General features: G+C 41.0%; 3 protein-coding genes across 3 annotated transcripts; all 3 read right to left on the bottom strand.

Moving 5' to 3' along the window:
* Window positions 1-136: 136 nt before the first annotated feature.
* LOC115804932 (protocadherin-like protein) lies at window positions 137-7049 on the bottom strand. Its single transcript, XM_030765420.1, has 3 exons — window positions 4645-7049; window positions 1335-3693; window positions 137-223 (listed from the first exon to the last, which is right to left on the bottom strand). Exons 1-3 carry the CDS (start codon window positions 7047-7049, stop codon window positions 137-139), a joined length of 4851 nt encoding a protein of 1616 aa, XP_030621280.1.
* A 1425-nt stretch (window positions 7050-8474) lies between these two features.
* On the bottom strand, window positions 8475-10964 carry LOC115804931 (protocadherin alpha-2-like). The gene has a single exon (XM_030765419.1). The coding sequence runs from the start codon at window positions 10962-10964 to the stop codon at window positions 8475-8477; it is 2490 nt and encodes an 829-aa protein (XP_030621279.1).
* A 1088-nt stretch (window positions 10965-12052) lies between these two features.
* LOC115804929 (protocadherin alpha-2-like) lies at window positions 12053-14485 on the bottom strand. Its single transcript, XM_030765418.1, has one exon. It carries the CDS (start codon window positions 14483-14485, stop codon window positions 12053-12055), a length of 2433 nt encoding a protein of 810 aa, XP_030621278.1.
* Window positions 14486-14501: the final 16 nt, after the last annotated feature.

Below are 14501 nucleotides of genomic sequence, written 5' to 3'. Positions count from 1 at the left end.
CCTTCCCTTCTGTAAATCCCTTCAAAACTCGTGCAGACCAGAACTGTTTCTGACCAGACCGAGAGTATGCGTACTGTGGCGTATTTCGAACAAAGCCCAATTTGAGGGTAACTGTTTACAGATGAGATGGATCCTCTCAAGCAGAGTCCAACAGAAAGTCATCGTTGCACAGCTTTGGCGGATATAACTGTTTCGGTACAGTCGTGACGGGGTTGCTTTCAGGCTGATTAAATTGAAACAGAATGAAACATTCACTGGTAAAGTCTATGGCAAATTATGTATTATTCAAGTACAGTGCATTGCTGAATACAGACACAGAGCCGCTATAACGAGGATCAGTAATACCGGAATCTCGGAATTTCAGTGTCACCGCAAAATCTTAAAGACCAGCAACTGATGTACGTTGTGACACGCCGAAGTCAATATCAATTAGCACCACAGGGCAGGTAAAGAGGAAAAACAGTTGCGAGAGATACGAATGTAATGAAACGTGTGTGTGGTGTGTGTGTGTGTGTGTGTGTGTGTGTGTGTGTGTGTGTGTGTGTGTGTGTATTGTGTGTGTGTAACTGTGACAGCAAACATGCTGTGCTCAGTATCAACAATTTAGGGTGGACTGGCCACCCAACTTCTAAAACTGCCAACTTCATTTTGGTTGGGTGAATCAGTGTGTTTGTGTGGTGAATGTTAAACAAATAAGTGAAAAGAGGAAGCCAGGAGAACATAATACAGAAAACAGTGGTGTCTCTTATACAACAGACAGCTCCTCAATGCTTATATGTTTTGTTCGTTTCCACCAGTCATGAAAGCAGCCTTGGACAAAAGCATCTGCTAAATGAATGAATGTAAATGTAAATGTAGTAAAACATCCCAAATACCCAGTTAAAAGAATATCCCTCCTCCACCACACACACACACACACACACATGCACGCACTGATGCACAAACGCCCGCACGCATGCGTGCGCGCACACACACACACACACACACACACACACACACACACACACACACACACAAACACATACTCCTTTGTAAAGTTAGATGCGATATACATACATACATGTTTGTATGTATGTATGTATGTATATTTGAAAGTATTTGTTTGCTTGTTTGTTAATTCTTTCATTCTTCATTTGTTTGATTGTCTGTTTGTTTGGAGAATGAACCAGCATACCAACATTTTCAAAAAAAAAAAAAAAGAAAGAAAGAAACAAAATGTTGGATGAGTCACATAAATGTAGCATGGTCTCAAAATATCAAGAGTGAAATCATACATGCGAGGGCTGATGCCGAGTGCTAGGTATTTCATTTCTGTTTACAAAATCAGCTCTTACCTTCTCATGATTAGGGAGTGTGTGCATCCTGTTAAAAGTATCCCCTCCATTAATACTGATCAACTCCGCATCTGCAGCCGGAAATGATGCAGGGAAAACCACAACATCACTCTTCAGAGTGTCAGAGTTAAAACACACGTCATACTGTTGAGTAGATTTGGAGTAAGACCAGCTCCCTTCAGGGTGTGTGTGGATCATAGGGGCACTGTACCTGCTAAAACTGCCATCGGTCCGGTGGCATTTTACAGCTATCAGACTTATGAGGCTCAGTAAAAAAATCACAGACACAGACACAATGGAGATCAGCAGATATAGATTTAAATCAGAAAAACTCTCCTCCTGTATTGGCACGTGTCTGAATGGGGTCTGGCTGGAATCTGTGTTTTCAACAACCACAACATCAATAGACACAGTCGCTGACAGTGAAGGCTCTCCATTATCGCAAACCAAAATCACCAAAGGGTGAGTTTTTAGGTCATTGTCACTCATTCGCCTCTTAGTCCTGATTTCGCCGCTGCTGGTTCCGATGCGGAACAAATTGTTTCCTTTGGGTTCCGAGATATGATAAGAAAGTAGTGCATTATAACCAGAGTCTGCATCTACCGCTCTGATCTTGGCCACAAAGTAGCCCACGTCCGCAGAATAGGGAATGCTCTCTGTGTTAACAGAGCCGTGTTCAGAATATGGAGGAAGAATCCCAGGACTGTTGTCGTTCTCATCCAGGATAAAAACGTTAACAGTAACGTTGCTACTTAATGGAGGTACGCCGGAGTCTGTGGCCTGAACCTTAAACTCAAATGTTTTCATTTCCTCATAATTAAATGCCTGGAGACTGTGTATTTCTCCACTGTCTGAGTTTATATTCACAAACGTTGTAACAGGAGAGTTTCTGGAGGAGCTATCTAGTATTGAATAGGATATTTTTGCATTATCACCAGTATCCGGGTCAGAAGCAGATACAGTAGAGATAACAGCTCCGACCTGACTGTTCTCTCTGACGTAAATATTAATGACGGGCTCTGGAAAGCGTGGGGCGTTATCATTAACATCAGAAATTTGTATAGTAATAACACTGGTGCTAGAGAGAGGCGGGGTCCCTTCATCAGTAGCTGTGATAGTGATGTTATACCGAGAAACACTCTCCCTATCTAGATGCCCTTTCACTTCCAGAGAATAATAATTCTTGTATGAAGATTTTAATGAAAATGGCACAGAGTCAGTAATGTCTAATTTTGCGAGTCCGTTTTTACCGCCATCTTTATCCGCGACAGTGACTAAGGCAACAACCGTTCCAATGGCAGAGTCTTCTTTTACTGGACTTGTCAGTGACGTCACCGAGATTTCTGGATAGTTGTCATTTACATCAATTAACTCCACCAAAATTTTGCAATGAGCGTTACGTGGAGGTGTGCCTTTGTCGCTAGCCTGTGCGCGAATTTCATACGCCTCATTCTCCTCATAATCCAAATTACCCTTAACAGTTATTTCTCCAGAAACTGAATCTATGAAAAACATGTCTAAAAGATTCAAATTGCCCCGATTTATAAAAGAATACATAAGCTCACCGTTCACGCCCTCATCGAGATCTGTGGCATTTAATGTTATGACTCTCGTACCAAATGGTGCATTTTCAGGAACCCGGACTTTATAAAGCGGTTTGGTGAAGGAAGGAGTGTTGTCATTCACATCTTTTACATTAACAATAATATGCATTGTTCCGGACCTAGGAGGTTTTCCTCCGTCTATAGCTGTCAGAGTGAGTTGGATAACAGCCTGTTTCTCTCGATCTAATGTTTTCTGCAGCACCAACTCGGGAGATACACTTTGTTTTCCATCGCTCTGTACATCCACAGAGAAATATTCGTTTGGAGTAAGCTTGTAGGTCTTAACCGTGTTAAGACCTATGTCTGCGTCGTAGGCTACTGGCAAGAGATATCTCTCGCCTACATATGCATATTCGGTAATATTGAACGCGTGTTTTTTCTCGAGAAAAGACGGTGCGTTATCATTTATATCTATAATATTCACTTCAATTCTGTGATGCTGTATCGGATGATTCAATATGGCCTCTATATTCAAGGCGCACTTGGCTGCATTAGAACAGAGCTCCTCTCTGTCTATCCTGTCACTCACAAAGAGAACACCGGTTTTCAAATTCACATCGAAAAACCTTTTAGTCTGACCCGATACAATTCGGAGTCCTCTGGATTCCAGCTCTTGGGTGTTAATATTTAAATCTTTTGCTATATTCCCAACAAAAGCACCCTTATCCACTTCTTCGGATACAGAATACGATGTCTGCGCCACGGAGCAGTCAAACAAACAAAGCAGTGTTATGTACTGAATCCAAGCACGACTTCTTCCTCCTCGAAAGCGCATCGCTAAATTGTTAGTCCAACAAAAGTAGATTCCAGACATGGCCAGTTATGTTAAGAAAATCACGGTAAGAGACAGGTATGTGTTTAGGCCCCCATTCCTCTCGGTGACGCTACTATTCTGTTGTTCGTCTCACAATGCACACGGATATGCCTGCCCTTCAAACACCAGAAAGGAGGAGACTGAATGAGTCCAGTTTACAAAAATTCCACGGTCAAGAGCGACGCCATGTGCCCCTTTTATGCAACTAAATCATGTTTCTCCTAAAGGCAAGATTAAGACTTCATACAATCGCTAAATGAAATGTTAGAGCTTATTCACCAGTTTAAAATATATATGTTATGATATTTAAATGATAAAATGTGAAGTAGTGAAAGAGGGAGTAAAATACTTATTTAAAAACGTTCGTGAAAGAACTTTACAAAGTTGCCATTTCTGTCAATCCTGTCATGCCCAGTTGTGCACACTTTGATTGTGTATCGCATATATAGCGCATATGAACAAATTGAAGATCTCAGTTTCCACCATACTGCAATCCTCTTATAGGAATTAAAAAAGGTTTAGCAGTTCTTCTGGAAAACACCACAGCACTTTTGATGTACTTAATGTGTGACTTGAATTCAGTACCACGGACAGCAAAGCTTGTAGGAAATACAAATAAGACGGTTGAAGTAAACTATAAACAATATATTCTGCCCACAAAATCATTAGAAAGACAAAGCGGACAAAGGTCTTCACGATGAATATAAGTGGTGAACAATGATATTCACAGATAAAGTGTGCTAGTTGGTACAGTAGTGAGACAAGACCAGACAAGAATAATTACCGAGCAGTAGACAGAGCGAGTAAACAAAAAATAGACATGCTTGGATTTCATTAAAAGGAACTAATCTAAGTAATATAAAACGACTATCGTGAAAGGAAAAACGTTCACGATGAATTCAAATGTCTTACCTTTTCTTTATTTGGAAGTGTCTGTGTCCTGTTAAATGTGTCCTCTCCGTTAAAACTAATCAGTTCCGCATCTGCGGGAGGAAAGGGCGCTGGGAAGACCACCACATCACTTTTCAGTGTGTCTGAGCTAAAACACACGTCATACTGTTGAGTAGATTTGGAGTAAGACCAACTCCCATCAGGGTGAGTGGTAACCATAGGGGCGCTGTATCTACTGAAATTGTTGTTTGTCCTGCTGCACTTTACAGCTATCACACTAATGAAGCTCAGTAAGAAGATCACTGACACAGACACGACTGCAATCAGCAAATACAGATTTAAATCAGAAAAAGTCTCCTCCTTCTTCCGAACATGTCTGAATGGAGTCTGGATGTCATCCGTGCTTTCCACAACCACAACTTCAACAGACACAGTCGCTGTAAGTGAAGGTTCTCCGTTATCACACACCAAAATCACCAATGCATGAGTTTTCAGATCATTGTCACTCATTCGCCTCCTAGTCCTGATTTCTCCGCTGCTGGTTCCGATTCGAAAAAGAGTATTTCCTTTCGGTTCCGAGATGTGATAAGACAGCAACGCATTATAACCTGAGTCAGCATCTATAGCCCTGATCTTGGTCACAAAGTAGCCCGCTTCGCCAGAATAGGGAATACTCTCAGTATTAACAGAGCCGTGTTCAGAATATGGAGGGAGAATCTCGGGACTGTTGTCATTTTCATCCAGGATAAAAACTTTCAAAGTCACGTTGCTGCTCAGTGGAGGAACACCAGAGTCTGTGGCCTGAACCTTAAACTCAAACGTTTTAATTTCCTCAAAGTTAAAAGATTGCAGACTGTGTATATCTCCGCTGTCTGAATTTATATTCACAAATGTCGTCACTGGAGTGTTTCTGGGAGACGTATCAATTATTGAATAGGATGTTTTTGCATTATTGCCAGTATCAGGATCGAAAGCAGATACTGTATAAAGAATAGTCCCGACCTGGTTGTTCTCTTTCACATAAACATTGATTACGGGCTCTGGAAAGCGTGGTGCGTTGTCATTCACATCAGAGACACGTACAGTAACAACACTGGTGCTGGAGAGAGGCGGGGTCCCTTCATCAGTAGCGATGATGGTGATATTATACTGAGAAACATTCTCTCTGTCTAAATGACCATTTACCACTAATGAATAATAGTTTTTGTAGTTGTTTTCCAAATGAAATGGGACATTGTTAAATACTACACTTCTCACCTTTCCGTTTTTGCCTCCGTCTCTGTCCATGACTGACACGAGCGCAACAGCAGTACCAGCCTTTGCATCTTCTGTGACTGTATTAAATAGAGACGTTACAGAGATCTCTGGCGCATTGTCGTTTAGATCCACAACCTCAACCAACACTTTACAGTGCGCCGCCATCGGAGGCTGTCCCTTATCGCTCGCCTGAGCTCGGATTTCAAATGCGTTGTTCTGTTCGAAATCTATATTGCCTTTAACTGTAATTTCACCAGTGCTGGAGTTGATGTCAAACAGATGAAATATATTGTCCTGTTCATGTTCACCAAAAGAGTACACAATTTCACTATTCGTACCATCATCAATGTCAGTAGCATTCAGAGCTACCACTTTTGCTCCAAATGGCTGGTTTTCCGTAATACTGGCCTTGTATATTTGCTTACTAAATAGTGGTGCATTGTCGTTTGTGTCCAAAACATTAATAATAATCTCTGTCGATCCTGATTTCGGTGGGTTTCCACCGTCTATAGCCGTAAATATCAGGTGAATAACAGGCTGCTTCTCTCGGTCTAAAGCCTTCTGCAGCACTAACTCAGCAGACACGCTCTGATCGCCCCCTTTATGTAAGGCCAGGGTGAAATGCTCATTCGAGCTGAGTTTATATGTATTTACAGTATTTTTGCCGACGTCGTCATCAGATGCACCAAGCAATGGGAATTTCGCTCCTGGCAAAGTATTTTCGGCAATGTCTACAGTTTGCGATTTAGTACGAAAAGAAGGAAAATTATCATTGACATCCAGAATATTAATTTCTAGTCTATAGAGCCTCAGTGGATTATTCATAACCGCCTCGACATTTACTGTACATTTGGGCTCCTTTGAGCAGATCACTTCTCTGTCAATTTTATCGTTAACGAAGAGCTCTCCGGTTTTCAGATTTACCTCGAAATACTTTTTCTTTGCTCCAGTAACAATACGAAACATGTGCGATTCCAGGTCCATAACATTAAGGTTTAAATCCTTGGCGATATTTCCAACTGGTGTCCCCGAATTTGCCTCCTCTGCCACGGAGTAGGAGAGCTGCCCTGACACGATTTCCCAGCAACACTCCAGCACAACAAATGCCACATACGTCACTATATATATCCTTTCACTCGGTAAACGCATTGTTGCATCAATCGCTGGCCTCGCATAGATCCAGAAGAATCAAAATATCTGACAGTAAGAAAAAAAGATAAACGCAGCGATAACTATAATCCAACTAAGGATCCAATACCAAAATGAAGACGTTCACTCTGCCTGCACACACTGTGCACTTCAGTCTGAAACAAAGCCCACAAAACTCCTCCCTGTATGAACGGGGAGGTGCGTAGATAGAATCAAAAGATTTAAAAAATCTCGTGTCTTATGGCGACATCTAGTGAATACATATCGAAGTGCTTTTACTAAGTGCCAATACATCCGTTAGCAATAAATGTATTCAATGACAAGAAAAAGTGAAATAAAAGTAAAATGTTGCCATAATAATTACAGCCAATAGTCACAAATTTGCGTACAAACTATAAGTAAGCAGTTCTCGCAATGAATGGAGGGAAAATTGGGTAAACGGTACAAACTAGATACGCTAGGATGAATTCCCATGGACTACAAGGTTCTCCAGTAACACACGCAATAAGCAACCTGTCTGCGAACAGATATAGGCCTACTCAAACCAAGGCCATTAACTTCTTATGAAAATCAGTGGAAAATTATAGTATGAAAGGTTATGTGTTTGAGAATACTACCTATATTTTAATATAATATAATATAAATGCACAAATTAAAATACAATGAAGCTGAGCTTTTGAAAATGCCCCGTGTGCAGCCAATTTCAGCACCATGGAGAGCGTAAACAAAGTGCAGAGCAAATGAGAGCATTTACTTCACAATGAAGCCACCCCAGGATTATTTGACCGAATGGAGTAACAGCTTTAATATCTCATTGTGTGCCCAAATCTGGGTTTGTTAAATCTTGAACATCAGATCTGAAGTACGATTTAACAGCAAAACCAAACCTATCATTGAGGCATACTATTTCATAGGCCTCACTATGACCGCTGAAGCATTTTTTGTTGCTGTTGCTGTTACACTGAGGCAGGTAAGAATTGGAAATGTACCCTAAGTTAAAAACTAACACTCAACTGAGACTAATCATTACCGATCTATTTAACTGGAGAGAAACCGAAAAAAGTTCTAGAGGGCTAGAGATCCTAAAATTCGCTGATATAGCAAATGACTTTAAAATCCGATAAAAAAGGAACTGATGAATTTATTTGTAAAAAGGGATTTTCTATATTTCTTTCAGTGAAACACATTTCCTATGTTCTAGATAAAGGATAGCAAATACAGCCTCCCGAGGAAGAATGCGTTTCTGATCATTTCAATATCAAAATAGCCTAACAAGGATCTTGATTTTGTGACTTAAATGTGTATTTAACAGTGTTCAATGCATAGACTACACGCAAAGCGAATGTACGGGACAATGTCTGGCCAAACTTACTAAACGTTTTCTTTTTTTCCCCTCTGATGCAACGAAACGATCACGATTCAGGGTCAAATGTAGTGTAATCCAATCTGCAAAGGGCAAAATGGATTGTCACAGCTGAAATAAACGTTCTCTTGGTATTTACGAACTGTTGTCTGAGGACTAAACGAAGAATGTCTTACCTTCTCTTTGTTAGGGAGTGTTTGTGTCCGGGTAAAAGTGTCCCCTTCATTAATACTGATCAGTTCTGCATCTGTAGGCGGAAATGGTGCTGGGAAAACCACTACGTCACTCTTCAGTGTGTCTGAGCTAAAACACACATCATATTGCTGAGTCGATTTGGAGTAAGACCAACTCCCATCGGGGTGTGTGGTGATCACCGGGGCGCTGTACCTGCTAAAGCTGCTGTCTGTCCTGCGGCATTTTACAGCCATGAGACTAATGAGGCTCAGTAAAAAGATCACGGACACTGACACAATGGCGATCAGCAAATACAGATTTAAATCAGAAAAACCTTCCTCCGTCGTCGGCACATGTCTGAATGGAGTCTGAATGTCATCCTTGTTTTCAACAACCACAACATCAATAGACACAGTTGTTGAAAGTGAGGGCTCTCCATTATCGCAAACCAAAATTATCAATGGGTGAGTTTTAAGATCATTGTCACTCATTCGCCTTTTAGTCCTGATTTCTCCGTTGCCGGATCCGATTCGGAACAGACTGTTTCCTTTCGGCTCCGAGATGTGATAAGAAAGCAGCGCGTTATAACCAGCGTCCGCGTCTACAGCCCTGATCTTCGCTACAAAGTAGCCTGCCTCAGCAGAATAGGGAATGGTCTCGGTGTTAATGGAGCTGTGTTCATAGGGAGGGAGAGTCTCGGGTCTGTTGTCATTCTCATCCAGGATAAAAACGTTTACTGTCACGTTGCCGCTCAGTGGAGGAACTCCAGAATCTGTGGCCTGAACTTTGAAGTCAAAAGTTTTCATATCCTCATAATTAAAAGACTGGAGACTGTGTATTTCTCCACTGTCAGAGTTTATACTCACAAATTTCGTGACTGGGGTGCTTTTGAATGAGCTATCGATAACAGAGTAATATATTTTTGCATTATCTCCAACATCAGGATCGAAAGCAGATACTGTATAAATAACAGCTCCAACCTGACTGTTCTCCTTCACATAAATATCGATGGCAGGCTCTGTAAAGCGCGGTGCGTTGTCATTCACATCCGAAATTTGCACAGAAATAACACTGGTACTGGAGAGAGGTGGAATCCCTTCGTCAATAGCTGTGATTATGACGTCATATTGAGAAATACTTTCTCTGTCTAATGGACCATTCACCAATAAAGAATAATAATTTTTATATGAGGATTTTAATTTAAACTGCACTGAATCTGAAATATCTATCTTTGCGATTCCGTTTTTACCGCCATCTTTATCTGTAACAGTTATTAGGGCAACCACTGTTCCAATAGCACAGTCCTCTTTTACTGGGTTCAGGAGTGATGTCACTGAGATTTGTGGAGCGTTGTCATTTACATCTGTTACCTCGACCAAGACTTTACAGTGAGTGCTACGGGGCGAATGTCCCTGATCTGTTGCCTGCACGCGGATTTCAAAAGCATTGTTTTCTTCATAATCCAAACCACCTTTCAACGTTATTTCACCGGTCACTGAATCGATGACAAACATATCTGAAGGGACTGAATTCCCTCGGCCTATAAAGGAAAAAACAATCTCACCGTTCACTCCCTCGTCGAGATCTGTGGCGTTAAGTTTGATTAATTTCGTGCCAAGCGGTGCATTCTCAGGAACCCGGACTTTATAAAGCGGTTTATTGAAAGATGGAGTGTTATCATTCACATCGATCACATTAACAATAACCAGCATTGTCCCAGATCTGGGAGGCTTTCCCCCATCTACGGCAGTTAGTGTGAGTTGGATAACAGCTTGTTTCTCTCTGTCTAATGTTTTCTGCAGCACTAACTCACCAGATACACTTTGCTCTCCACCACTCTGTACATCCACAGAGAAATATTCGTTTGGAGTAAGCTTGTAGGTTTTAACCGTGTTAAGACCTATGTCTGCGTCATAGGCTACTGGTAAAAGGTATCTCTCGCCTACGTAGGCTGATTCGGTAATATTGAACGTATGTTTTTTCTCGAGAAAAGACGGTGCGTTATCATTTATATCTACAATATTCACTTCAACTCTGTGGAGGCTCAACGGATTGTTAAGTATAGTCTCAATATTTAAAGAGCACTTGGCTATATTCGAACAAAGCTCCTCTCTGTCTATCCTGTCATTCACAAAGAGAGCCCCAGTTTTATAATTCACATCGAAATAACTCTTACTCAGGTCAGATGTAATTCTTAATCCTCTCGAGTCCAGTTCTTGAACGTTAATATTTAAATCCTTCGCCAAATTTCCCACAAAAGTACCTTTATTCATCTCCTCGGATATGGAGTACGATATCTGCGCCGTAGAGCAGTCAAACAAACAAAGCACCACTAGGCACAGAATCCCAAGTGTTTTTCTTCGTTCACAAAGGCCCATCTTTGCATTAAGAGATCCAAAAAGAGTACTTTCCGATCATAGTCCTATATATTCCAAAATTCGCGATGAACGTTGCAATACTACAAATACATTTGGTAATCCAAAATCATCTTTTTTTCTGCGACTCACCGAGCAATGCACACAGAGTCGTGTAAGCCTCTCCTTCTTTTCTACAGAGAGGAGGAGCGTCAACGTATTAAATGTTCGTACTTTCCAAGATCTAGAGCGACATCTTGTGCTCTTCTATTGCAACTGTCCTTTATTTGTCTAGAGCGTAAAACAGTATGATTAATACGTATAAGTCCAAATCAAAGTAAAAGTCCAGTATAAATCCAAGCTAGATGCTAAAGTTAGACGCAGTTTGACTAATACAAACATTATGACATTCCTATAAACTGTGAACGTAAAGAAAAATAAACATTCACTCCTAAAATGTATTTTCTTTACTGTCGTAAAATAAAGGAATAAAGTAATAAATATTTGCTTATTTGCCTTGTGAATGATACAGCGGTTAATGGAAATACCACACGATGTGCCGTAGTTGCACTGCTGATCAAGCACGGAAAAGTTTGTCTGAACATTCAAAACTCTGGACACAGGACAAAACGCTGTTCCAAAATCGCTTGGTATATTTACCAAGCGGTTTGTGGGCCATTGTCATTGAGCATTATTGTGGAAAGAAATACACAGAAAAAAGACGAAATCATCCCACGTGTGGGTTCTAGCGTTCAAATACATATGTTAAACTCTGTGGAGAGCAACTACAAGCCCTTTCTGGCCACTGTCGCGCGAATGTGTGGATTATGTGACAGTGAAAAACAGAGGTTATATCAGTCAGGGCTAAAAACGAAGCAAAGGTAGTTTTAAACTAAGAGTGATCAAAAAACAACAAAATACGATAAACGCAACCAGAACCACTTTACCAACATACCCGTTTAGAAAATGAAGCGCTCATTAAAGGAAAAGGTTGATTTCATGTTACATAAAATAAATATATGATTTTTGGGGGGGAAACTCAAGAAACATCGACAGAAAGGACATTAACAAATTAAACACATACCATGAAAGAGAAAAATACCCTAATAAAACTAGGAATGCAAAATGCAATTATATGTCAGATCCATTTTTATAGCTGGGTTTCTTACCTTCTCTTTATCAGGTGGTGTTTGTGTCCGGTTTAAAGTGTCCCATCCATTGTTACTGATTAATTCCGCATCTGCAGGCGGAAATGGCGCTGGGAAAACCATTACATCACTCTTCAGAGTGTCTGAGCTAAAGCATACGTCATATTGTTGAGAAGATTTGGTGTAAGACCAGCTCCCGTCAGGGTGAGTGGTAATCACTGGAGCGCTGTACCTGCTAAAACTGCCGTCTGTCCTGTGGCATTTTACAGCTATCAGACTAATGAGGCTCAACACAAAAATAACAGACACCGACACTATAGCGATCAGCAAATACAGATTTAAATGAGAAAAATTCTGTTCTAACGGTACATGTCTAAATGGAATCTTGATGTCATCCATGGTCTCAACAACAACAACATCAATGGATACACTCGCTGATAATAAAGGCTCACCACTGTCACGAACTAATACCACCAATGGGTGGGTTTTCAAATCATTGTCACTCATTCGCCTCTTGGTCCTGATTTCGCCACTGCTGGTTCCGATTCGGAACAGGCTGTTTCCTTTCGGCTCTGAGATGTGATAAGAAAGAAGAGCATTGTAACCGGAATCTGCATCTATAGCCCTGATCTTGGCCACAAAGTAGCCTGCATCGGCCGAATATGGAATGTTCTCTGTGTTAACTGAGCCATGCTCTGAATAGGGCGGGAGAATCCTGGGGCTGTTGTCATTCTCATCCAGGATAAAAACGTTTACAGTCGCGTTGCTGCTCAGGGGAGGAACACCAGAGTCCGTGGCCTGCACCTTAAATTCAAACATTTTCATTTCCTCAAAGTTAAAAGATTGGAGACTGTGTATATCTCCATTGTCCGAGTTTATGCTGACAAACGTCGTCACTAGATTGTTTCTGTGAGACGTATCGATTATTGAATAAGATATCTTTGCATTATCGCCGACATCAGGATCGAAAGCAGATACTGTAGAAATGACAACTCCGGTTTGACTGTTCTCCTTCACATAAACATTGATGACGGGCTCTGGGAAGTGCGGTGGGTTGTCATTTACATCAGAAACTTGTATAGTAATAACACTGGTACTAGAGAGAGACGGTGTTCCTTCATCGGTAGCTGTGATAGTGATGTTATATTGAGAAATACTTTCCCTGTCTAAAGCATCATTTACCAGCAAAGAATAATAATTTTTATATGATGATTTTAATTTAAAAGGTACAGAATTAGTAATGTCTAATCTGGCGAGGCCATTTTTACCACCATCTTTATCTGTGATAGTCACAGAGGCAACCGTAGCTCCAATACTAGAGTCCTCTTTTACTGGACTCATTAGTGACATCACTGAGATTTCAGGAGCGTTGTCGTTTACGTCAATAACTTCCACCAACACCTTACAGTGGGTGCTGCGGGGAGGGCTACCCTTGTCCGTAGCCTGTGCACGGACCTCATATGCAGTATTCTCCTCGTAATCAAAACTGCCATTTACAGTAATTTCACCTGTAGTTGAATCTATTAAAAACACTTCGGAGGGGTTCCGATTTCCTCGGCCTATCAAAGAGTAAACAATCTCTCCATTAATTCCTTCGTCAAGATCTATAGCATCGAGCTTAATTACTGTAGTCCCAAAAGGTGCATTTTCAGGAATGCGAACTTTGTAAAGTGGCTTACTGAAAGTTGGCATGTTATCATTTGCATCTATTACATTAACACTGATCAGCATTGTCCCGGATCTGAGAGGTTTACCTCCGTCTACAGCGGTCAGTGTGAGCTGGATAACATTTTGCTTCTCTCGGTCTAATGCTTTCTGCAGCACCAGTTCAGCAGATATACCCTGCTCTCCTTCACTCTGCACATCCAGAGAGAAGTGTTCGTTCTGGCTGAGCTTGTAACTTTTCACCGAGTTAGGACCTAAATCTGCGTCATTCGCAATCGGTAAAGGATACCTTTCTCCAGGAATAGATGATTCTGGAATGCTTAAATCAAGCGATTTTTCCAGAAAAGACGGTGCATTATCATTTATATCTAAAATATTCACTTCAATTCTTTGGAGATGCATCGGGCTGTTCAGTATGGCCTCTATATTTAAAGCACACTTGGCTACATTCGGACAAAGCTCCTCTCTATCAATCCTGTCACTCACATAGAGTACACCGGTTTTCATATTCACATCGAAATACCTCTTACTCTGAGCCGATACAATCCGAAGTCCTCTCGACTCCAGTGCTTGCACATTAATGTTTAAATCCTTTGCGATATTTCCTACGAATGCGCCCTTATCCACTTCCTCAAATATGGAGTATGATATTTGCGCTGCAGAGAGATGAAACGAACAAAGCACCGCTATATACCAAATCCATAGCGTTTTCCTTCGTTCCACGGAGCCCATTCTTGAACGGAATGAC

Source organism: Chanos chanos, chromosome 2 (assembly GCF_902362185.1).
Source record: "Chanos chanos chromosome 2, fChaCha1.1, whole genome shotgun sequence".
NCBI classification, from domain to species: Eukaryota; Metazoa; Chordata; class Actinopteri; order Gonorynchiformes; family Chanidae; genus Chanos; species Chanos chanos.
This window is presented reverse-complemented; position numbering and strand designations above follow the sequence as displayed.

Bases quoted from the DNA above. Each gene is read 5' to 3' on its own strand.
- LOC115804932 (XM_030765420.1), bottom strand. From the start codon at position 7,049: ATGCGTTTACCGAGTGAAAGGATATATATAGTGACGTATGTGGCATTT. The intron at 3,694-4,644 runs GTGAACGTTTTT...TCGAGGAGGAAG, and splicing joins GTAAGACATTTGAATTCATC to AAGTCGTGCTTGGATTCAGT. The intron at 224-1,334 runs GTAAGAGCTGAT...CAATTTAATCAG, and splicing joins CACTCCCTAATCATGAGAAG to CCTGAAAGCAACCCCGTCAC.
- LOC115804931 (XM_030765419.1), bottom strand. From the start codon at position 10,964: ATGGGCCTTTGTGAACGAAGAAAAACACTTGGGATTCTGTGCCTAGTG.
- LOC115804929 (XM_030765418.1), bottom strand. From the start codon at position 14,485: ATGGGCTCCGTGGAACGAAGGAAAACGCTATGGATTTGGTATATAGCG.